The following is a 22,903-nucleotide window of genomic DNA, read 5'->3' as shown; positions in this document are numbered from 1 at the left end:
ACAGACACAGGTGACAGTCACCTTCTAGCAGCCACACCACCTCGGGGGTACATATTGAGTTTGCAGTTCTCCTTCACGAGAACTACTAGTAAATTTCCTTCTGAACTTACAATGTTTATTTTTTTGTTAACCCAAGCATAGGACTTTACATTTATCCCCATTAAATCTCATCTTGTTAGTTTTGGCTCATTGATCCAAACTGTTGAAATCTCCATAATCCAGATTCTGCCGTGCAGAGCGCAGCTATCCCCCTCCAGCTTTGTGTGCCAAGAAACGTGATCAGCGCACCTTCTGTGTCTTCATAGAGATGGCTGACAAAATTGTGGGCTAGGACGAGGCCTTGTACACAGCCCTGAGGTCACCGACGGCAATCTCAGTCCAGCTGTCCAACATGGTTTGGGTCAACGTGAACAACAGATTAATATCCTCTGGGTAGTTATTCAGCCAACTACTCATCCGTCCAACGCTATCCCCACACCAGCTACGTTTCTCCATCTCACATCGTGATATTCTGAGAGAGGTTGTCAAATAAATGCCTTCCTAAATATTTATGCCTACGTTTGACAAACTTAAAATGCCCTTTCTGCTACTGTTCTAGAGTGAATATTAACTCGAGTTGCCCCTTAAGAGATGTCTGGAATTATTCCAGACAGAATAAAAGCCAGTGCCAAAGTTGTTCCAGCTCAGAGACACCTCAAATGTAAATCCAGCGGGCCATGGACTTCCTCCAGCAGCAGCCTCCATCAGGGATGGGACATGGCTTGCAAACAGAGAGCTCGGCGGGTTTGAGAGATGGAAGGAGCGTGATCTACCGCCATCACTTTTAATTATCCTAAACTGGAAAAACGGATGTCGAAGACGGCCGGCCTGTCCAATAAAGCATTTTGATCAAAGATGCCGTTGCACAGAGCACCTGTTTGAGGAATGGCCTGAGAGTCCACGGGGATCCAGCAGAGTTATGGAAGTTATAAAGCCAGTCCCTGCCGTTCCATAGGCAGACGGCAACAGTGTGAAAAATGCTTCTCCGGGGAAGCTCTGGGTTTCTTTAAACATTCAATTATGGTTATACAAACAAAGGTTTTAAGGGAACAGCATCCGATCTTTGCACAAATTAGGGATGTTAGAAGACAAATAAAATAGATCCCCTGAAACAACTATTTACTGCAAATTCAGCCCTGCTTCATGAAGACTTGGTTTCCAGGCAGAGTTGTGAGTAGGGTTGATTAGGTGACACTCTTCCAGCCGTAGCTGCAGATTGCGGCTCTCATGATTTAAGGCACGGAGGCCGTCTTTATTTTGGTTATGACTTCTAAGCAGGTTTTTCATTAAAACAGATTTCTAGATATTGAAAGACCCAGTATACAATAGGTAGAGCTTTTTAGCCCTTTGAAAATTGCTGGAGGCCTTTCTAAAACCCACCATTTCCTTTTTATGAATAATAAATATGTCAACATTTTAAAATTTTCACATAAGGTTTTTTCCTTCTAAATAAAAAGCTTTCCTAATCGCAATAGTAATATTTCTTATTGTAAAACATTAATAAAGTAAATGTCTTCTATAATCTTACTACTCAGAGATACATGTATATAATTTTAAGATAAAACCAAATGCCATGTAAACTATTATCTAACATGCTGTTTATGTTGATTGTATCATGACCATTTTTTACAATAATAAAGATTTCCATCATCATCCTCTTTTCTTCTTCTTCTTTTTTTTGATGAGGAAGATTCGCCCTGAGCTAACAATTGTTGCCAATCTTCCTCTTTTTTTTTTTTCTTGCTTAAGGAAGATTAGCCCTAACCTAACATCTGTGCCAATCTTCCTCTATTCTTTGTATGTGGGACCCCTCCACAGCGTGGCTGATGAGTAGAGTAGGTCTGTGCCCAGGATCCGAACCTGTGAACCCAGGCGGAGTGTGTGGAACCCTAACCACTTGGCAATAGCCAGCCCCTCCATCATCATCTTTAATTGCTGCATAGTACTCTATTTCATAGCTGGGCGATAATTTATTACTTATTACTACATAATCAATCTCCCACTAAGGTACTTCTGGGTAGAATATTCTGCAGTGGACATCCCTGAACACAGGGCTGATTCCCACCTGTAGGCACTGAAGCAGGTACCCAGCAGCTTACCTTCTGATGGGTCAGGCCCTCCACTGCGCTGGGTGTTAAATACAGAAGCGACCCTTGCTTGCACATTTATCTTTGGGTTCTTATAGCTTCATCTAGATACATTCTCTAATTGGATCTACTGGGCCAAAGGCTATACAAATTAAAAATTCTGTTCTATGGTAGATGATTGATTATGTTTTGTGTCTGACAGCATTAAGAGCTGGTAGCAGACAAGCATTTCACTCTACTTATAAAATTGCAGATGTTTTGGTATTCATTGTCTCAAAAGTGAAGTCCATATGGAACAGGTATGTAACCTTTTTCAAAAATGTGTTATACTAAAGTATTGAGGGCATGCATTATTACGTGGTAATGCTGGCATACTCTAATAATGAAAATGTTATTTTTAAAAGAATGAAATCTGCACAATTAGTATAAGTAGTATAATTAAAATAAAGCTATAGGATGTCATAGAACATATTACACACTCTCCATATATTTTATAAAATGTAGGTTGACAGCGAGGTTGGAAAGAGAGAAATAAATCAGGAAGAGATAGTTTTACATTTTCATCTTTTCTAATTTTGAGATGATTTTGAGAAAGGACCAGAATTGGAAATGAATAAATTAAGGCACCTTTTAAAATGATCTTTTATATAAATTAGCCACTGTCTAGTAGTCAACGTGCATTATATTATCCACTTTAATGGAAAGTAAATCATTTTCAGAGGGAACCATGAATAAGGATATTAAGCCACTTCACAGACTCAGAGAACCAGATGGTCTCTAAAAACTTCATTTCTATACAGAAAAGTATATCCATTATAAAGCTAAATGAAGACATAGGATACCAAATTGCACCCAGACTACAATATCAACTAGGAAGACAAAAGAAGACAAGCTTTATTTATAACAAAAAAATCTGTATGGACAGTCACCAAAATAGTAACCAGGACTGTGTTTGGTAATAGAAGTACAATTTTTTTCCTTGGCTCTTTGTTCTTCTTCCCTCCTATAGTTTTCAATTTTCTGCACTAGACACATATTCCTTTTACAGCAAAAACAAATAACTTAAGGGTTTTTTATTAAGTCCACTTCCGTCCCTCTACCTGCAGTCAGAACACCGTGCAAAGGCCCAGGATCAGCCCCGCTCACGCTGTTCACCACATTCCTCCAACAGCCCAACGAGAGGAGCAGGCGCGGTACAGACACTTCCCAACTCCCACTGTGCCAACCCTAGAACCCCAGCCCGGACACGCATCACCAGAAGCCTCCTTTCTTTTTGATCTTTCAAGGAATACCTAGTTTCGTTCCCTGAGATACTTTCAAAACCACGTACCAACAGCAAGATACAAGAATTAAAATGTCCCACAATATTCTTACATGAAAAAAAAAAAGAGCATAAAAATATTTACTTTGCTAAACGAGACACTTCAAAAGGTTCCTGCTCAGCTCCCTCATTATCTAAGACGTGTGCCTGCACTTCCATTTTATTCACCAGGAAAGCTAAGTACACATTATTTACTGCTTACAAAAGCTTTTAATCCACTTAATGACCAAACCCATTTCATGAGGGATAAACATGCAAGAAATATCAAGAGGCATGTTGCAGATCCCAAGAAGGAAGCCATTCTGTTTTGCATATATTCATTTTAAATATATTTATTTTTAACTATATATTTATATGCATCCATCTCTCTATTTTTTTTAATTGCTGTTGGCCGTGGTGTTAGATACCAAATGTGAAAACTGGCTGCTGCCATCACATTCATCTGATTTGCCTCAAACTCTCCAAGTCAAGTAAATGATCTGACTCGTTTACATGGAGATGCTGAGTCAAGGTTTTTGTCCCTCGATATCTCTGGCAGAACTGTTTCCAGTGAGACTGTCCATCTACACCACCATTTCAGAAAAAAAAATTCAGCATTTCATTGGTGGGTGAAGAATAGGACCCAGAGGATCTGGAAGAAAGAAACTCCTATTTTGAATGAAGCAGGACTTGGGAACTTGATTTATACCTTTAAATACAGATGGCTTGTCAGGAGAGCTCAATTCTTTTCTGGTACCAATCAAATAGAATAGTAAGCGGTCCTTTAGATCTGAGGAACCCATGGGGATAGCCACAGAGTGTAAAGGATGACAAGAATATGGGTTGTTTTTACTTATGCCTTGAAGCAGATACAGTTTTCTACTGGGAAGGCATACAAAATAGGTAATAATATCCATCTGCTCCAGAAAAAAACACAATATCATTTTCTGGAAATTTATATAATTTTGCAAAAAAAGGGCCAAATTTTTAAATAAAAAGATAAAATAAATACTTTATACCACTGGAGACAAGCTCTCAAAGATAAAATAAACTCTTGGTATTTTTCAGGGAAAAAAGAATTTCTATCCATTTGAAGCTGTTTCTCCTTATGTAACCCAAGATTTGCCAAAAGTCAACTAATTACAGAACACTGGTATTTGAACAGAACAGAGGATGTTTAAATTCTATCCTTGAAAAATCAGGCTGTGAAAAAAGAGAAACACCAGAACTATGAGAAAAACCTGCTGAGTTATAAAGTTCCTTTTCAGAGTGATAAAATTCTTTATTTTTCCATTGGATCATTTTTTTGAGGTTAATTCTCCCTCAAATCCGAATTTGGATTACGAATCCATGCATTTAGTTCTGCTTCTCTATATGCCAACATAAATTACACAGCACTTTTCAGTCCACATTGTCTTAACTTTCTTCTCTCATGCAATAAACAAGAATTAACTTGACTTACTCATTTCTCTCCAGATTTATGATCAGTTCTTTGCTTTCCAGTTGTAATCGAAAATTCAACACTTGTGGATGATTCTGAAAGATAAACAAGAAATGTTAGTTGAAAAATATTTCGCTTTGACTTGCCAATATCTGAATATGCTCTGTAGGCATATTCAACGGAGAGAGAGAAAAACACATCTTCTCCTTGGGACCATTCTGAGACCCCAAGTAGAGGAGACCAGGACCACTAGGATGAGAGTCTGAAAATTGCATCACCCTCCTGGGTGGCACTGACACAACCTGCATTCCTGTCCTTTGTACTTCTCTCCTTTGGCCACATCCCCTTGGGATCCTTCTTGATTCAGCCCCCATTCCCCATAATCAACTCCTTTCTCAGTTTCCCTATATTTAGAAAAGTATCCCTATGGCAGTGTCCCTTAACGACCACCCCACCCCAGGTTCACTCCCACCTAACCCAGGGTGGTCAAATATGCCACATCCCTTCCTGTTGGGCTCAAGTCAATGATTCAGAGTCCTTACCTAAGTCAAAATCTATTTGCCATCTCAAACTTATGTTACTAAGGCCCTCGCTGCTTTCCCAAATTCCATACATCTTCAACGATTCCAGGGACTGGTGGTCCAATTCCTGTCCCTCTGCCAGGCCAGCATGTCTCAAACGGGGGTTTCATATATCCATGGGGCATTTCTCACTAAGAGAATTTAACATTTTTAATGTTTATTTTTAGAAAAACGAATGCTGTGTTTTCATTCTGATTGCCGTGTTGAGCCCATTCACTCAGCGCAACCAGGCCCTGACCCAGCTCACCATTGCTTCTGTGGTCAGGTGGGAGCCTGGCAGTGCCGTCTGACTACCCAGACTGCTGTGAGAAGCACAGAGGAGGGGTTAATCCACAAAGGATGCAGTCAGCCTGACAAGGGGCCCAAATACCACCAGAGTCCAGTCCAGAAGTTAAGGTTTCTTAGCGGCTTAAAATGAGCCAGGTGGAGGAGAGTCGGGTCCTCAGGTGGAACTAGCACCACCAGCTCCAGAGCCTGGGCTCTCACCAGCCAGCATTGCATGACTGCTGCAAGCGCAGTCTCCGTCTTGTTCAAACATCAGCAGCAGCCACACTGAATTGGTGCTGCTGACTTCAGTTGTATCGGCTTTGTCTGCCTTTGCTCTGCAAATTCTTTTGGTTTCATGCTCGTATAAGAGATATGAGAATAAGAGGTTTATACATAGTTTTCTAATATTCTGTATTCAAAAGGCACTCTCGTAACTCCAGCGTTCAGGACACTTTCACAACACAGCCAGCATCTCAGCTACTCTAGGAATTAACTAACCACGTGCTACTACATTTTAAGAGCAATTGGATTGTAAGCTCCGATGTCCAACACAAAAATAGTTAGTTAAAATGAAATAAAATTTAGACAAAAAACACAACAACTGAAGGTCCCAAGAGTTTTGGGAGAATGTAAACCGTGCATTAAGTAATGCCATATTACTGGGGCAGAATCATGAAGGGGAAAGGCGATTCACTTTATTTTTAGGGCAGCCCTTTGCACATCTTTTCGTAATTTCCTATATCTAACATGGTAGCCATTAGCCACACATGGCTATTTAAATTTAAATTAATTAAAATGAACACAAAGTTGAAAATTAGTTCATCAGTCACACTGGACGCATTTCAAGGCTCAGAAGCAACATGTGGTTAGTGGCTACCACCACTGGACAGCACAGACGCAGAACATTTCCATCCTCATGGAAAGTTCACAGAAATTTCCACCTTCATTGGACACCTCTGAGTCAGTAACAGAGATCTAAAACTTGCATCACCAACTGCTGCCTGATTAATAGACTATTTTAAATATTGGTGCCTTTTGGGGGTAACATTAGGTGCAGAGTCAAGTTTTTGTGTGTGTGTGTGCTTCCAGAAGGCTCTTCTCAATTCTAATTGATGAGTGATATTATTTAAGTACTCAAGCTTGAGTGTTAAACAGTTAAATTTCCATATACAGGAAACACTTATGTATATTTTCTGGATTTAAACAGGTCTTGTTTTTGGATTCATTCTAGCAAATGACTACACAAACATCTAGCGATCCTGTAAAGACCACACTTCTTAATTGATATACTTTCATGCTGTCTGGTGTTTATAAGAATTGTATGGATTTATGAGTGTTTGCTGAACTTCTAAAATTAATATTACTATTCCTATTAATTAAACACACATCACTTCTTTTGATTTTTAATACAGTGTGTCAAAGTGTTTCTAAGCCTTGTATTTGCTTTTGTCCTTCACAGAGACTTTTACCTAAATTTGCCTATACTTTCTAACGCTTGGCTTTAACTACAAACACTTAAAGAATGTTCTCTCCAGGGTTTGCAATTTGCATCCATTAATTATATCTTAGAAAAATATTATTATGTTTATAATCAAATATTAGAAAAATGTCTCAATATTCTGTCAAGATATGCCCCAACAGCATATGCAAGTATAAGTATATATATTTGTATGTGTTTATATATGTGTGTGTGTAAATAACTTAGGTTAATCACAAATTGTGTTTGCCTAAGATGTTGAGAGATGTATCACTCTTTTAAAGAGAAATCCTGACTCTCATATTTGTGAAAAAAATATTTGCAGCACTCTTTATTTGCCCCCAAAGAACTGAGCTAGTTTAAACATTAACATTTGTCCTAATTCCACGTAAAGTCCCCACAGGAGCTGTTATAACATTCCAATGTCAACATCTTTCAAACAAATACATTTTCCCCAGGGAGGCAAAATGATCTTTATCTGTGTGTCTTAGTGGAGATCTGAATGGCGCAGGAGAAATCAATGGGGAAGAACAGAGAGTTTTTTTTAATTCAAAACCACTAATTGCATTAGACTTCTTAGTTTAAAAGCAGGTATTCATTCCATTTTCTTTTGATTTTTATATGTTGGAGATAATGAACTAGGGCTGGTTAAATACAGCATTCTTTTTCTTAAAAATAATATATTGATCACTCTAATGGAACTATGTCTGTTACTGAATGCTTACAGAACTGCATTTTCTGAATAAATCAATTAAGTGCTAATCAATAGGTCGGAAATGTTTTGGCGGTCACTAGAATTCTATTTTTTTAATTGGGAAAAGTACATCCAGAGAGTATATAAAATATATAATTTAAAAAACAACAATAAAATAATCATTAGGATATCTATCACCCAGCTGAAAAATCAAAATATTACCAGAATCTTAGAAGCGTCCTGTGTTAGCTGGCTAGGGCTGCCATAACAAAATACCACCGACTGGGTATTTTAAGCAACAGAAATTTATTTTTTCATATTTCTGGAAGCTAGAAGTCCAAGATCTAGGTGTCGGCAGGTTTGGTTTCTTCTGAGGCCTCTCTTTTTGTATATTCCTCATAGAAATGAGCTTGGGTAGGCTTCCCCAGGCAGGTCTGCAAAGGAAGTCTCCAGCCACCACCCTGTTGCCCGTTGCTTGGACCCTCAGCTGCCCTGTTCACCCTCTGAGATCTCCCACAATGCACTTGGCCAGCACATCCTACTTAACTGGAAGTATAAGCAGATGTTTAGAAAGTGATTTATTGATTAGCTACAGTTTTTTTCTTCTCAGCGCTGTGTTGTGCTGCCCTTCTTTAATTTGTATAATTGGGAGATCACCCAAACTTGAATTTAAATTATTTCATTCATGATGGGTGCAAAATATCTCAAGTTAATAAATGTAGCTTTTCATGGATACAAAGATGTTACAACTTTTTTTTTCCCTCCGTCGGATAGAATGATACATAGCATCATCTCCCTGGTGTTTCTATGTCCTTAAAGAGTAGCCAATTTTCAATGACTTGGAAAAATCCGAACTTGACCATGAAGTTAAAATAAGGTGGCAGGTTGGCAGGAGGAAGAGAATTACATGAAAAAACTAAGATGTGAGGTCAATAGCCAAGTTCACTCCCATCATGACTTCCAGGTTATCCTCTCAAAGACGATGGTGGGCGCTGAGCCAAAGTCATTCATTTCAACCGTCGATACTGGAAGCACAGAGGGATCTGATTTTTCAAACAGAACAACAATATTAAAATATCTCATTCAAGGGACTCTGAAGTGACTAGACCCCTCTCCAGTACTAAATAAATGCTTCAGACTGCAGCCCTGGCACTCATGGGGCACGAGGGAGTCATTTATTGCTATGAATATTTAGAGGCAATCTTGATTACCACTTTAATATTAGTGTGCTGGTTCCACAGTCAGGAAGATATGTGCACTGTAGAACTGAGAAAGGACAAAATTGAATTAACTGCAGAATAACACAGTAAGGAATGAAGGCATTGCAGCACTGTAATGGGGTGTCCCTTGCTTGAGCCTTTCAGTTACTACATAAATGACGATAATGTTTATTCATGAGTTTTGATAATTTTTTCTGATGGAAGATTGACATTAGCAAATGCTTTGCTAAATCGTGCAGAATAGCACATATTAACCTCGAGTAAAAACTGCTTTTGAAATATATACAATGTAGTTTTTAAGGATTTTCTGTATTAAAATGAAGGATTACTTTTAGTACAGACTCTTCTTACCGTATTTGCGACATGACGGGTTTACAGATGCTCAGCCCATGTCTCCCTTCCCAGCATGAAAAGGCATGACCCCATCGCCCTCCACAAGGCGATGCTCTGAGCTCAAGTTCTGCATCCTGTGGCGGCTGGTATGCTCACTAACGCTTAAATTTGCATCAGATATTCTAGATTTTCATTTTAGATCACTGTAGCTATAGCATCTTAAAGGCTTACTTATTCATTGCAACATTGGCAGTCTCCCCCCCATGCATTTGTGCTATAGGGTTACAGTGCCTCACGCTCTGCGTCCATCTGCGGACAATTCTGAAGCAGACAGCGGTAACCTGCTCCCTCCTGGAGTTCACAGTTGGGTTGTAAGAGGAGAGTGACAACATGACCTAACAGAAAGCAATCTGGAAAGCACTGCAATGCAGCTTTCTCAAACTTATATCTAAAATTTTTATTTTACTCTCTTCTCCAATCCAATACAAAGGGGAAGTTGGTGGAAATCCATGCTAGCTACCCCCTACAACACCCCCGCTCAGAAACAACGCTCCTTCTGAAAACCCTTCAATGGTGACCCACTGTACTTGGAATAAAACCATGGCCTTTGTACCAGGAAAGGTCTGGCCCTGCCCACCTCTTGGCCTCTCTTGAGCCCTTCTCCTGCCTGCTCCCCAAGCTCCTGATGCACTGCTGAACTGGCCAGGCTCCACTAGCCTCCAGGCCTCTGTGTCTGCCGACCCTCTGCCCAGAAGGTCTTCCCCGGGCTCTCTATGGGGCTTCGCCTCCACGTCTCAGCCTGGATGCCACCTGCTCAGGGAAGCCCCTGCCATCGCAGTGGGCTCTTTGCTCTCACACACCCAGGTCTCTCCTTTCCTGGCCTATTTCCTCATTTGTGATCATTTATTGGTGTGTTTATTTACTTGCTGACTGTCTATCTCCCCTAGTGAAACAGAAACTTCACGAGGGAGGGGAAGTTTATCGCCTTGTTCCACATTCTATTCCCCACGCCCAGAACAGGGCCACCTGGAAATATCTGTGGGATGACAGAATACAGGCATGGAGGGGGTAGGAGATGGCAGAAGGAACACTGACCAAGGGGGTAGCGAAGAGACCCCCAAAGCCATTAACAGCACCTCAGGAGGTATGAAAGGGACATCTGGACTGTCCTCCCCAGTCAGAACTATCCCCGAGCAGAAGTCTACGGTCAGTCCCTCTGACCCCAGTGGGCTGCCTGCCTCACACCCGGAGGCTGATGTCCTTAACGGATACAAGTGGGTGTACAGCAGATCACTTCCGAAGGAGCGAGGAATCAGGCCTTTGAGAATGACCTGTGTTCTGACCCTCTGAGGAGAGGAGGCAGGGCTTGCTGGGAGCTGAATTTCTTATATTTATACTTGGGACTGGATAAAAATTTCTAGTGAGCACCCATTCCTAGCCTGGCTCCTGGCACCCTCAGGTCTCTAGAGATGACACCTGCTCCAGGTTCTTTAGATATTAGTGATAAAGAATCCGAAACAGGGCAGAGAGGTACAGAGCGGGCAGCAGGAGGAGGATGGAATGCGATAAAACATAAATCAATGTAAAATACAAGGCCAAGAGCAGTGGGGAGTAGAATAGGGAGAATTAGGAATCAGAGCCATGTCAGGGTGGGGGTGGGGGTGAGGGGAATCAGAGTAGGAGGGATGTGAAGAAGTCCTGTTCTGCCACTTAACGGTTCCTAACTGCCCCAGGCTTGGGGACAGGACCCTCGACTGCATGGTGACCTGGTGGCTGGATGGTGTGGTGAGATCGCGTTGCTGAAACTGGCATCTCACTGGGGCCAAGCTGATACTAGGTCCCACCAGGCTGTGGCCCTAGGTCCTCTACCTCTGCTATCCTCCCATCCTCTTCTGCCTTCAGACGTCTCTATTAGCAGGAAGGGGAGACAAACTCACACAGCTGCCTGCTGGTGGCCCAGGACCATCAGGACGCCTATGGCTAAGGTGGGATTTTCCCATCACCCATGGCCCCGATCAACTCATAAGACCACCCACAGCCTTAGTGCCACGTGCCCATCATCCTACATGGAAGAGGTACCAGCTGCTCATGAATGCACAAAGTCAGTATGGCTTTACCATTGTCAAAGAGGGTTTGTGATGACTGCTATCATGAGGAGCAGGCCTTGGCTGGGTGCCAAGACCCAGATCACTTTAGCATCTTAAAACTACCTCCAACAGCCCAGAAGGCGGCCATTGAGTGCCTGATTGACTTCTAGGAGCATCCTAAATTGGAAGTTTGCAAATGCGTAACAACTCCTCCTCCTTTCACTGCAGAGGAACAATAATTTAAATAAGAAAGAACTATTTCATTTCATCTTGGAAATGTGTTTTTCCATTTAGGAGGCTACACACTGGGAGAGGATTTAGGCTAGAAATCTGTCCACAGGCTGACTGGATGCTGCCACTTGGGCCACGGGATTGCCAGCCAGTCATTTCACTCTGCTGGGCCTAGTTTCCTCACCAGGAAAATGGGGATAACAATACTTTTCCTGCCTATGAATGTGGTTGGCAGAAAAATGGGTCCCCAAAGATGTTCTTGTACGGATCCCTGGAACCTGTGTTAAACCTTACTTGCAAAAAGGGACTTTGCAGCTGTGAATAAGGGTAAAGACCTTGAGACCAGGAGATGACCCTGGATTATTCGGATGGGCCCAACTGTAATCATAAGGGTCTTTCAAAGGAGAGACTCTTTCATTGCTGGGGTCAGATAAATGTGGCATGAGAAGGACTTGATCCACCTTGCTTGTCCTGAAGATGGAGCAAGGGAGCCCTGAACCAAGAAACATGGTGGCCTTTAGAAGGTGGGAATGGCCCTCAACTTACAGCCAGAAAGAACATAGGGACTCTGGCCTACAGCCGTCAGGAGCTGAATTCTGCCAACATCTCAAATGAGCAGGAAACGGATTCTCTCCAAGTGTCTCCACCAAAGAAGGCAGCCCTGCGGACATCTGGAGTTTAACCGGGTGGGATCTGAAGCAGAGAACTCAGCCAAGCCACTGGGCTTCTGATCTGTAGAACTTTGAGATCATAAAGGGGTAGTGTTTCAGCCACTTATGTTGTGATAATTTGTTATAGCAGCAATAGAAAACTGACATAACCAGGAAGATTGTCTATGAGATTCAAATGGTAGAATGTCCGTTTGGAAACCATCATGCACAATGATGAAAATGCATGTTTATTATAGAAATCCAATCACCAACGAAACTGCCACTTCATAGCATGACAGTGACAAAATACCATTTCACTGATTATTTATTGCTGTTTACCCACACTGCAATCCTTTTAGCCTTTTTGTATTTAGATCTAAATGGGCAGGATAAATTAGGTTTTTTAAAGAAAGCTGACAAGTTTTCAAAAAGGAGTAGAATCCATTCATTAACTGGGGGCACATTTATGAGTCAGGCACACTCCTTAGGCCAGTCCCTGGGCAGGTGGCTGACAGCAACTTAGCTCTTCTCTTCTTTCATACAGGAAGAGGACGGTGCATCTGTATGACCAGTATTAGAGAAGAGGAAGAAGGTTCTAAGAGACCCATGTGGATGCAGCACAAAATATGGGAAAGTACTTCATTTTGATGTGAAATAGACTAAAGGTAGTACTTCCTAAAATCTGCTTACTGATATAATCAGGTACATTAAAATATTAGAAAAGAGCTCAGAACACTGCTTTTTTTTTTTTTCCTTCTTCTTCTCCCCAAAGCCCCCCAGTACATAGTTGCGTATTCCAGTTGTGAGCGCCTCTGGTTGCGCTACGTAGGACGCCGCCTCAGCGTGGCCTGACGAGCGGTGCCATGTCCGCACCCAGGATCCAAACAGGCAAACCCTGGGCTGCTGAAGTGAAGTGTGTGAACTCAACCACTTGGCCACGGGGCTGGCCCCAGAACATTGCTTTTTGGAATGACTTGCCTAAACTTACAAGACATAACTGTAAAATAATATGCACTGTTTATTAACTGGAAAGCTTGGCTTCCAATTCATTTATCTAACTAATTTGATGTCTGAAAACATTCATGTATCATTCTTTTTCTACAAAACCATTTCCAAACTGTCATTCAGAGGAAGTTAACAGCTTAAGTTGCTAGTTTGCTTGCAGGCAAGCTGTCTTCTGGAGAGAGTATCCCACTCATATGTTGACTAAGGGTCATTTATAAAGTATCACTGCAATCTCTCTCAAATAAACATTAGCAGAATGCAATAATCCCCTTAAAAAGTAATCCTGCTATCGATCACAGAGGCACTGCCAAGTCACTGTGGACTAACTGAAGCCTAGTGCAAACAAGTTTTTCTGTTACAAACAGAAGTACAGCTAATTGCTAGCTTTGTATAAAACATACTCCAGTTGCTCCATGAAAACTCATGCTGAAAGCCTCCCAGAGATCTACGAGAATTCACATTTCACAACTTCACACAAAAGTTGGAGTACGACCATCACCAGCTTTTTCTATCGCTTGCCTGTCACACTATCTCTTGGGGTGTTTCAGTCTCCAGAATCAGGAGGGAGGAAGAGGGGGAGCCAGCTGGGGCTGGAGGGGCAGCTCCATCCCGAGTTAGGAGAATGGAGCCCAAGGAGAACGGTGCTGCAGGTGGGGACAGACGCAGCCTCACAAGTGAGGATTCAAGAAGAGCAGGTGAGCCAGAATGGCTGTAATTAACAAGACGAGAAATAACGAGTGTTGGAGGATGTGGAGAAGAGGGAACCCTCGTATACCGTTGGTGGGAATGCAAACTGGTGCAGCCCCTATGGAAAACAGTATGGAGATTTCTCAAAAAATTAAAAATAGAACTACTATAGGATCCAGCTATTCTACTACTGGGTATTTATCCAAAGAACACGAAATCAACAATTCAAAGAGACTTATGCACCCCTGTGTTCATCGAGGCATTATTCACAATAGCCAAAATGTGGAAGCAACACAAGTGCCCATCAACAGATGAATGGATAAAGAAGACGTGGTATATATACACGATGGAATACTACTCAGCCATAAAAAAGACAAAATTATGCCATTCGCAACAACTTGGATGGAACTTGAAGTTATTATGCTAAGTGAAATAAGCCAGACAGAGAAAGACAAACACTGTATGATTTCACTCATACGTGGAAGATAAACACATTAGACAAGGAGAACAGATTAGTGGTTACCAGCAGGAAAGGGATCGGGGGAGGGTGCAAGAGGTAAAGGAGCATGTATATATGGTGAGGGAGAAAATCTAGACTGTGGTGAGCAATCGGTACAAAAACTCACGTACAACAACGTACATCTGAAATTTACACAATGTTATAAGTCAAGATGACCTCATAAAATAATTAAATAAGAAAAAGAAAGAAGAGCAAATGAAGGACTCAAGTGGCCTCTCAGAGCCGCCCGTGGACCCTCGCTCTAGTGGGCTTGCAGGAATTTGCATTCCTTGAGGACATAGTTTTCCACCTTCGCCTAGCTCCGTTTTGGGACAATCAGTACACTCTGCTGAAGGAAAGTTTGAGTTCAATTCTCTTCCTACTAAAATATTAGTAGAATCAACCAGTCATAAATCCAGTGAGACTTATGGAAAACTTTGTCCTCTATGTAGAAGATTCCCAATTCCAAATCTCTAGCTTTCAGCCTCTCTCTTGAGCTACCATGTGTGACACAAATGCCCCATAAGACATGTCCAGCAGGTATCCTACCAGCAATCCAAATGCTGCAGGGTTTAAAACACTCTCACCATGTTTTATATCTCCCCTACATCTTCCCCAAGTGCATTCATTGTCCTGTGACCCCCTTCTTTTCCCTATTGTCATCATCATCGTTTTTGGCCACATTCATACCATCTTCTGACTCTTTCCTTTCTCTCAGTCCCATGTTGAATTAGTGGTCAAGCTCTGTGGACATCTCCTCTGGATTATCTCTGGAATTGTTTCTATTTCTGCTGCGTGGTCCTCATCCCAGCTCTCCTGAGGCCACTCTCTCACCAACCAGTTTTATCCATTGTTCCCTGAGCTGTTTGATGAATGCAGGGCTCCAGTGACACTTCTCCCCTTCATCTTGGGTATGAAACAGAGTTTTCTCAGCATCCTCTCCTCCTCAGTCTGCCCACTCTCCCTCCACCCCTATTCACTGTTCTAGAGAAGAGTTGACAAATATTTTCTGTAAAGGGCCAGATAATAAATATTTTAAGCTTTGTGGGCCATACGGTCTCTGCCATGATTGTTCAACTCTGCTGTTGCAGCACAAAGACAGTCAGAGATAATACATAAATGCATGAGCGTGGCTGTGTGCCAATAAAACCTTATCTATGGACACTGAAATTTGAATTTCATATAATTTTTTGAATCACGAAATATTATTTTTCTCTTCATTTTTTCACAGTCACTAAAAAATGTAAAAAAAATTCTCAAACTTTAATGGGCATCAAAATCACTTAGAAGGCTTGTTGAAACACAGATTGTGGGGCCCACAGTTTCTTATTCAGTAGGTCTGGGAAGGGGCATGGGCATCTGTAATTCTAACAAGTTCCCAGGTGATGCTGATGCTGCTGGTCCAGGAACCATATTTTCGGAATCATTGTGCTGGACCAAGTTTCACAGGGTTGCAATTCATGAACTTTGTTCAGCCTGCAGCTATCGTTGGTTTGGGCCCAAAGTGTCTGCGACCCAGTGTTGTCAATTTGATTTAGTTGCTAACATCTAAAACTCAGGGGAATCTCGGACATATCTGGATGCGCAGCTTCTCGGAGAAGAAACACATCAGAAAAATGGCAACCCTGGTCTTGCACTTCTGATGGCAATAATTGGCTAAAACTGAATAGAAGCGGCCAGTTCTTCCAGCCCCACAGTGTCCTGGCGTATGGGCACACGAAGGGTAAGGGACAAAAGTTATCCGTCACCTTATGCCTGGCCAGCTTCACTTGTTTGTAACACCAGCCTGGCCCCTGGAAGCATTTGAATTCACAATCTCTGGTCTAAAGTCAAGTAGGATGATGATAAATAAACCTGGAAGGAATAGATGAGCACACCTTTCCTTCTCTTGACCCCTCTTCTGCTTACTACTTACTGTCCATTCCTTAAGGGACGCTGAGATGCTCCTGACCTTGGAGGCCATCCAAGATGGCTCAGGTAGACCTCTCCCTTCTCTCTCTGCACTTTATGCTGCCTTCCACATTCTGCCTGCAGTGCAGTTCATTCTGTTCACGCTGTATACACACTGGGCTGCAAGCGCTCCTTGAAGCCTTAGCCAACCTGAAGTCCTGCTGAAAAATATTTTATTTGCAACAATTTCAAAGAGAATAGTTCCGAAAGATTTCAGATGAGTTACTAGCTAGAAGACATTTTGTATAAACAAAATTGTGCGTGTATGGATTTTTCTTAAGTATAAAACAGGACCTTACCTAAAGGTGCACGAAAATAAGTAAATATAAAAATGGTTGCATGGTCGTCAAGTTTAAATGAAAGGTTTCCCTGCTAATTCTTCATAAACAGAAAGTCCAGACTTTAGTGGAAGAGAAAAGAAGTGGTCAATTAAGCCCATCAGTAGCTTTACCCCAAATTAGAACTTGGCTTTTCATTATAGCCTCCTCTCCCTCCCCGCAAATACATTAGGATTACACAGACCTGGAGTCAAACCCAAGCTCCGTGATTTACTGCCTCTGTGACTCAGTCACTGTTAGCCTCTCTGAGCCCCCGTTTCCTCACTCATAAATCATAATCATACCAGCTGGGAGGATTAAATGGCACGGTTCATATCAACAATTGGACAGGGCTGGCACATAGGAAGCACTTGATGTGAATGATAGAAAGGATCCTATCACACTGCCATTCGTGCTGGTCACATCTCTGTTCCTTTTGTGTAAGGATATAATTTTGCCCTCCAGTCCAGCAAAACACTCCCATTCTTACAATCTAGTTTCCATTTTGTTGCAAACCATAACATCTTATCACAAAAACACACATACACACACATATTTATTTCTGTTCTTCTATTGGAATTGTTGAAAATAAAGGAATTACTCATAAGAACCTTACCCAAACTGTCAATCATAGTTATCTGATTGAGAAAAGAAAGGTTAATAAATCCCTTCTCCATAACAGGGGACTCTATTCCTCACCACAAAAACATAAACACACTCCTGCCCGCATGTCACTGGCACATTTTTTGGCCTATCCTAGAAGGATGCTGTTTGTAAAGAAAAATAAAATGAAGAAAACCAGGGGATGTGGAGTGGTCAGAAGGCAAGTCGATATCTTCATCTGACAAGAAAAGCTGAAAACAAGCCACTGTGATGAAGCATTGAACAACAGGGAAACACAGAAACCCAGCTGCACTCCAAGGGTAAATCATGCATCTACACTTGGCGTCTGCTACAAACAATTCAAACTCCTGGCAGGTAGCTTTCATGAAAAGCAGTTGCTAGAGAGAACAGTAGGCTCATATCCTTCCCTGTTTGTGGGGACCATCAGGAATTTGTGCCAAAAATTTTCTAAAAAAATAAAATGCTTGGTAGGTAACTGCCTGTTCCTTATTTTTAAATGTCCTGTTGAAGAGAACTATATTTTTCAAAGTCATGCAAAGTCATCATTTCCTCCCCCAAACATATCTTTTGTAGGGGTTACATATTCTGTTCCTTCAACTGTTTTCTACCTGCTGTGGTTATAGACCATGCTAGACCTGCTTAGCTATTTTTTTTTAATTGAACCAGAAGACTTGTTATTTTACTTATTGATTTATCTTATGAGTTTTGGCCCACAGTTCCAACTTACTGAGAATTTTTAAGAACATGATTTTTTTGGCCAACCTGGTAGCTACCTGGTACCATGCCAGGCTTATTAAAGTTTGAGATGCTGATGTTGGTGAGATGCCAAGAAATGTATACTTTCATGAACAGGTGGTACAAGTGTAAACTGATGCAGCCTTCCACGAGGCAATTTAGAAATAGTTATCATTCCCAAAAATTCATCTAAAGGAAATAGCCAGAAAGGTATGCACAGATATAAGCAGAGAGACATTTAGCATAGTTCATATTGAAAAGTCAGAAAATACCTATATGCCCACCCCAATGCAATGGTTAGAAAAAAGACACCAGAACCACATGATATGATATTCATAGTCATTAAGCTGATGGTACAAAAATGGAGGCATTCTGCTTTTGGTAATGATAGTCTGGGTAATTTGGACTCATCCTTCCACTGAAAACAAGTAGAAAAGCTGAAAAAAAATGTAAGCATTCTATTTGAAGGCAAGGTAGATTTTCCGAAGTCAAGAAGAATTATGGGACCATGAGCCAAGTAGAGCAGGAAACCCAAGTGTGAACCCAGAATTGCAGGTTAACTTTCCCACTCAAAGCACTGGCAGATATTAGAAGAGGCAGTTGAGAGGCTGAAAACTTCAGCAGAACTTTCAACAGACTCACACGGCTAAGGGGACAAAAATTGGATATCAGAGTCTGCTAAGAGGCAGTATTGATAACTCCCCACTCCGGACTTTGGGCTGGGATCTCTAAATGCTAAACACTAGGAGAAAGAGTGAATCAGAAGTAGACTAGCTCTCATAGAGAACTATGAAACCAACTCAGTCCCTGATCACATGTGCCTCTTGCTTAGGCACGAGCCATATAACATCAGTGTCTCAAAGTATCTTTAAGCTTTTCATATACAATGTCTGACATTCAAAAAATAACCATGCGTAAGTGGACGCCAAGAAGATGAGACTGAAATGCAGGAGAAACAATAGAAACTGATCTGTAGGAGATCCAGTTAACGGAGTTAACAGAAACAGACTTTAAAATGACTGCGCTTAATATGTTCAAGAAATTAAAAAACAAAAATTTCAGCAGAGAACTAGAACCACATAGATACTCCAGAGCTGAAAAATACAACTCAAGGAATAGGTTCAACAGCAGTTTAAACATAGCTGAAGAGAGAAACAGGGAAGTGGAAAATAGGTCCAAAGAAAATATGCAGGACTAAAGCGTAAAGAGATGAAAGGAAGGAAAACTTAGAAAAGAGCTTAAGAGACATATGGGATATGGTGAAAGGTCTATGCATGTGCAATCAGAGACACAGAAGAAGAGACAAGAGAAAACACAGCAGAAGCAATATTTGAAGAGAACATAACTAGGAACTTCTCTAAACTGGCAAAAGACATCAAGAACCACATTTTAAAATGTTATGAATCCCAAGCACTATACATAGAAAGAAAAAACACACCTAGACCTAACAGAGTAAAATTTCTGAGAAACAGAGATGAACAAAAAAAGATAAATAAAATAAAGATGTAATATCTTAAAAGGAGCAACAATAATTGACAGACTGACATCACAGAAAACAATGGAATATATTAAAAGTAATTAAAGAAAATAATTTCCACCTAGAGTTCTATATCTTTTGAAATATTCTTCAAAATTGAAGGTGAAATAAAGATATTTTCAGACAGACAAAAATTGAGAACTCATAAGCAACAGATTGCATTAAAGGAATACTAAGGGCTTTTCTTCAGGCAAAAGGAAAATTACACCCTTGACAATTGCTTGGAGATGCACAAAGGAATAAAGAGGTAAGATTAACATGTGGGAACATCTAAATAAATATTAAAGGCATGATACAACAATAATAAGAGAGATGGGAAGTAAATATGACCCAATGAATGAGTTTAAACACAGCCCATGTCCACTTTAAATTCCTTCATCTTCCATGACATATTTTTTAACTGGAAGATGACTCCATGAGCTCAGGCCATGGTGTTCTTACCTGGAACTTCAGTCACTAGAGATATAGTCCAGATTTCTTCTGGCTACATCCATTTCTTCATTTTCACTCATTTATTCAACAAATCTGTTGAGTACCTATTTGGTGCCAGGCACTGTGTAGGGTACTGGGACCACAAAGATGAAGACACCCATTTTAAAGGTGAAGAAGAAAAACTCTGGGAGATTAAGCAACTTGTCCAAGGTCAGCTGGCTCCTAAGTGGCAGAGCTATACTCCAGATACGTTTTCTTGCCACGGATTTTTACTAAGCAATGCTGACTCCCAATAAAAAATAACACTTATATGAATGCTCAGCTATAATTTATCCATATTATTCTCTCTCTCTAACGTTTTATTGCCATTACCTCTCAGCTTCTTTCTCTCACATCCCTATATCACTGTCACTCTCTTTACCATCTCCAAATTATTCCCTTTAACTCACTTTCCTATTCTCTGTGCCTTGATAGCATAAACTATCTTGAATTCATTCATGAAATGTACAACCTTCTATTTCTTAAGATGTTAGCATGCAGCATTCTCATTTGGAAGAATCCCATTGGGATTTCCAACCATTTAATGCTATAAATCACACACAGCTGTTGTCCTCTCACCCTGGCCAAGAGCTGGGGTCAGGATCAAAAGTAAAGCTCCAAGGTGGCCCAGGAAAGAAGGAAGGAGGCTGCTGCTTCCCTCCACCTGCCTGACTCCATCCCACCTGACAGAACCTTGGTGCTGGTGCCCCAGTAATGCAAAGAGGGAGAAGCCAGTGCTGATGCTATCAATGGGGCTCCTTCCTGCTTCCCCACTGCCAAATTCAGTACTTCCGAGCTAAGTATTATCCTCCTTAACTCCGGCAATAACATCTGCATACATCTGTACTACAATTTAACAACTTGGAGGGAAAACTTATTTCTATAGAGCAATGATCAATCATGGGTCATATATATATAATTTATGGTCAAGATACATTTTTAGAACACAAATACTGCTTCAACATTTCTGCTGTTAACATAAGACCCAAATTTTATTTACTGCAGAACAAAGCACTTCACTTGTTTTTTTTATTAATAGGAAACACAAAAAACTGACCTGGCTTGAGAATAACATTCTAAACAGAAAAGCAAAAATAACCTTTAATACCTTGATGTGAAAGTCTGCATAGGTTGAGTGTGTAATTCTTTTCACATGTCCACAGATTAAGTGCTGCTCATACACAAACTGCTAGCATATTCCATGAGGTTCCACAACTATGTCATAATGAAAAAGACCAACTTCTGAGGGGGCCCAAAGATTTCTGTCAACAGGTCTTTTCTGTTCCATCTGCCGAACTAAAAACAAGCATTCAAAACATGCAACTATTTCACTAAGTAGGTTGAAATCAGGCGTTATCATCTGGGTTCATTTGGCTCCCAGAGGACATGTGGCAATGTCTGCAGACATTTTTGATTGTCATGACTGGGTGAGGGGTGCTACTGGCACCCAATGGGGAGAGACCAGGGATGCTGTCCAACATCCTGCAATGCACAGGACAGCACAGCCCCCATTCCAGCAAAGAATTATCCAGTACAAAATGTTAATAGTGCCATAGTTGAGAAGCCCTAGTTTAAAAGTTTTCTTCATGAATAGCTGTATTTAACCAGATGGTCTATAACTTAGTAAGTACTAACAACCCACTGGCTTACATAACACTCTTCCCTGTTATTTTATTTATGTATGCAAACAGACGTATTATGTATTTTTTAAGACCACCTTTGAATGGGAGAAAATTTGCCGAAAGATAACTACATTCAATCTATGTCAGTGCGAACGTAGTTTCACGCAGCCCCAGAAATGATGGCACATTAGAAAAAAGGTTAATGTGTATTTAATCGGGGGAGGTTTTCCAGAAGAGATAGGTCTTCAGTTCTCACTTAAAAGAAGATCAGAGCGCAATGGTGGGAGGAAAGGAGAACTTTCATGTTTCTGAGTTAAACGTGCAAAAACTTGGAGATAGGCAAAAGGAACATGGTGGCAAGGAGCGGAAGGTCCAGAAAGCTGGAACGGTGGATTCTGGGTGGGGGGTGTACTTATTTGAGATTAAGGCTCGTAGGGTGTGACCACTGGCAGGAAGCTTTGAAGGCAATCATCAGAAGTTAGTATTTAACCCTGAGCAATGGAAAGGCAGGGACCATGATGAGTCCACCGAGAATACTCACAAGATAAAAACACATTGCTCAAAAAAAAACCCCAAAACCCACAGTGGTCTACTCTCCTCTCATCCAAGTGGATGACGCAGCCCTTTGCAAACACTTATGTTTTTCATAATTTCAAGGCACGGTTAATACTCTGCCTCCTTAATCCTAGTTTATACTCCGTGACTGGGGCCTAATCATTTAATCTTATTGAAATTTAAGGAACATACATGGGTAGCATGTATCATGACCATGGGACAGCTTGAGCCACTTAAGAAAAATTTCAAGTCCAAATAGCGTACAAAAACATCCTGGCCTTATCTAAAATTTCGACATCCTCTGGAGAAGCAACAATCTGTAGTGTGTTCTCCAGAGGGATTCTCAGGGTCATCCAATTCTGATGCTTAAATCAAATAATCATTTGGCTTAATTCTCTTATTATTCCTCAAACCCTATCCCACCCCACACCCCCAACCCCAAGCTTTCATCATTCCAAACTGTTCATTCGGCTTCACCGTTTTTGTTTTCTGTG

General features: G+C 41.1%; 1 protein-coding gene across 1 annotated transcript in view; it reads right to left on the bottom strand.

Annotated features, from left to right (window-relative positions):
• Positions 1-22,903, bottom strand: part of ADAM12 (ADAM metallopeptidase domain 12) — a 335,212-nt gene that overhangs the window by 241,469 nt on the left and 70,840 nt on the right. Inside the window, exon 3 of the mRNA XM_008525946.2 lies at positions 4,889-4,962. Coding sequence (XP_008524168.2) covers positions 4,889-4,962 — 74 coding nt within the window. The remainder of the gene's footprint in view (positions 1-4,888; positions 4,963-22,903) is intronic.

This window comes from Equus przewalskii, chromosome 1, assembly GCF_037783145.1.
Source record: "Equus przewalskii isolate Varuska chromosome 1, EquPr2, whole genome shotgun sequence".
Lineage (NCBI taxonomy): Eukaryota > Metazoa > Chordata > Mammalia > Perissodactyla > Equidae > Equus > Equus przewalskii.
This window is presented reverse-complemented; position numbering and strand designations above follow the sequence as displayed.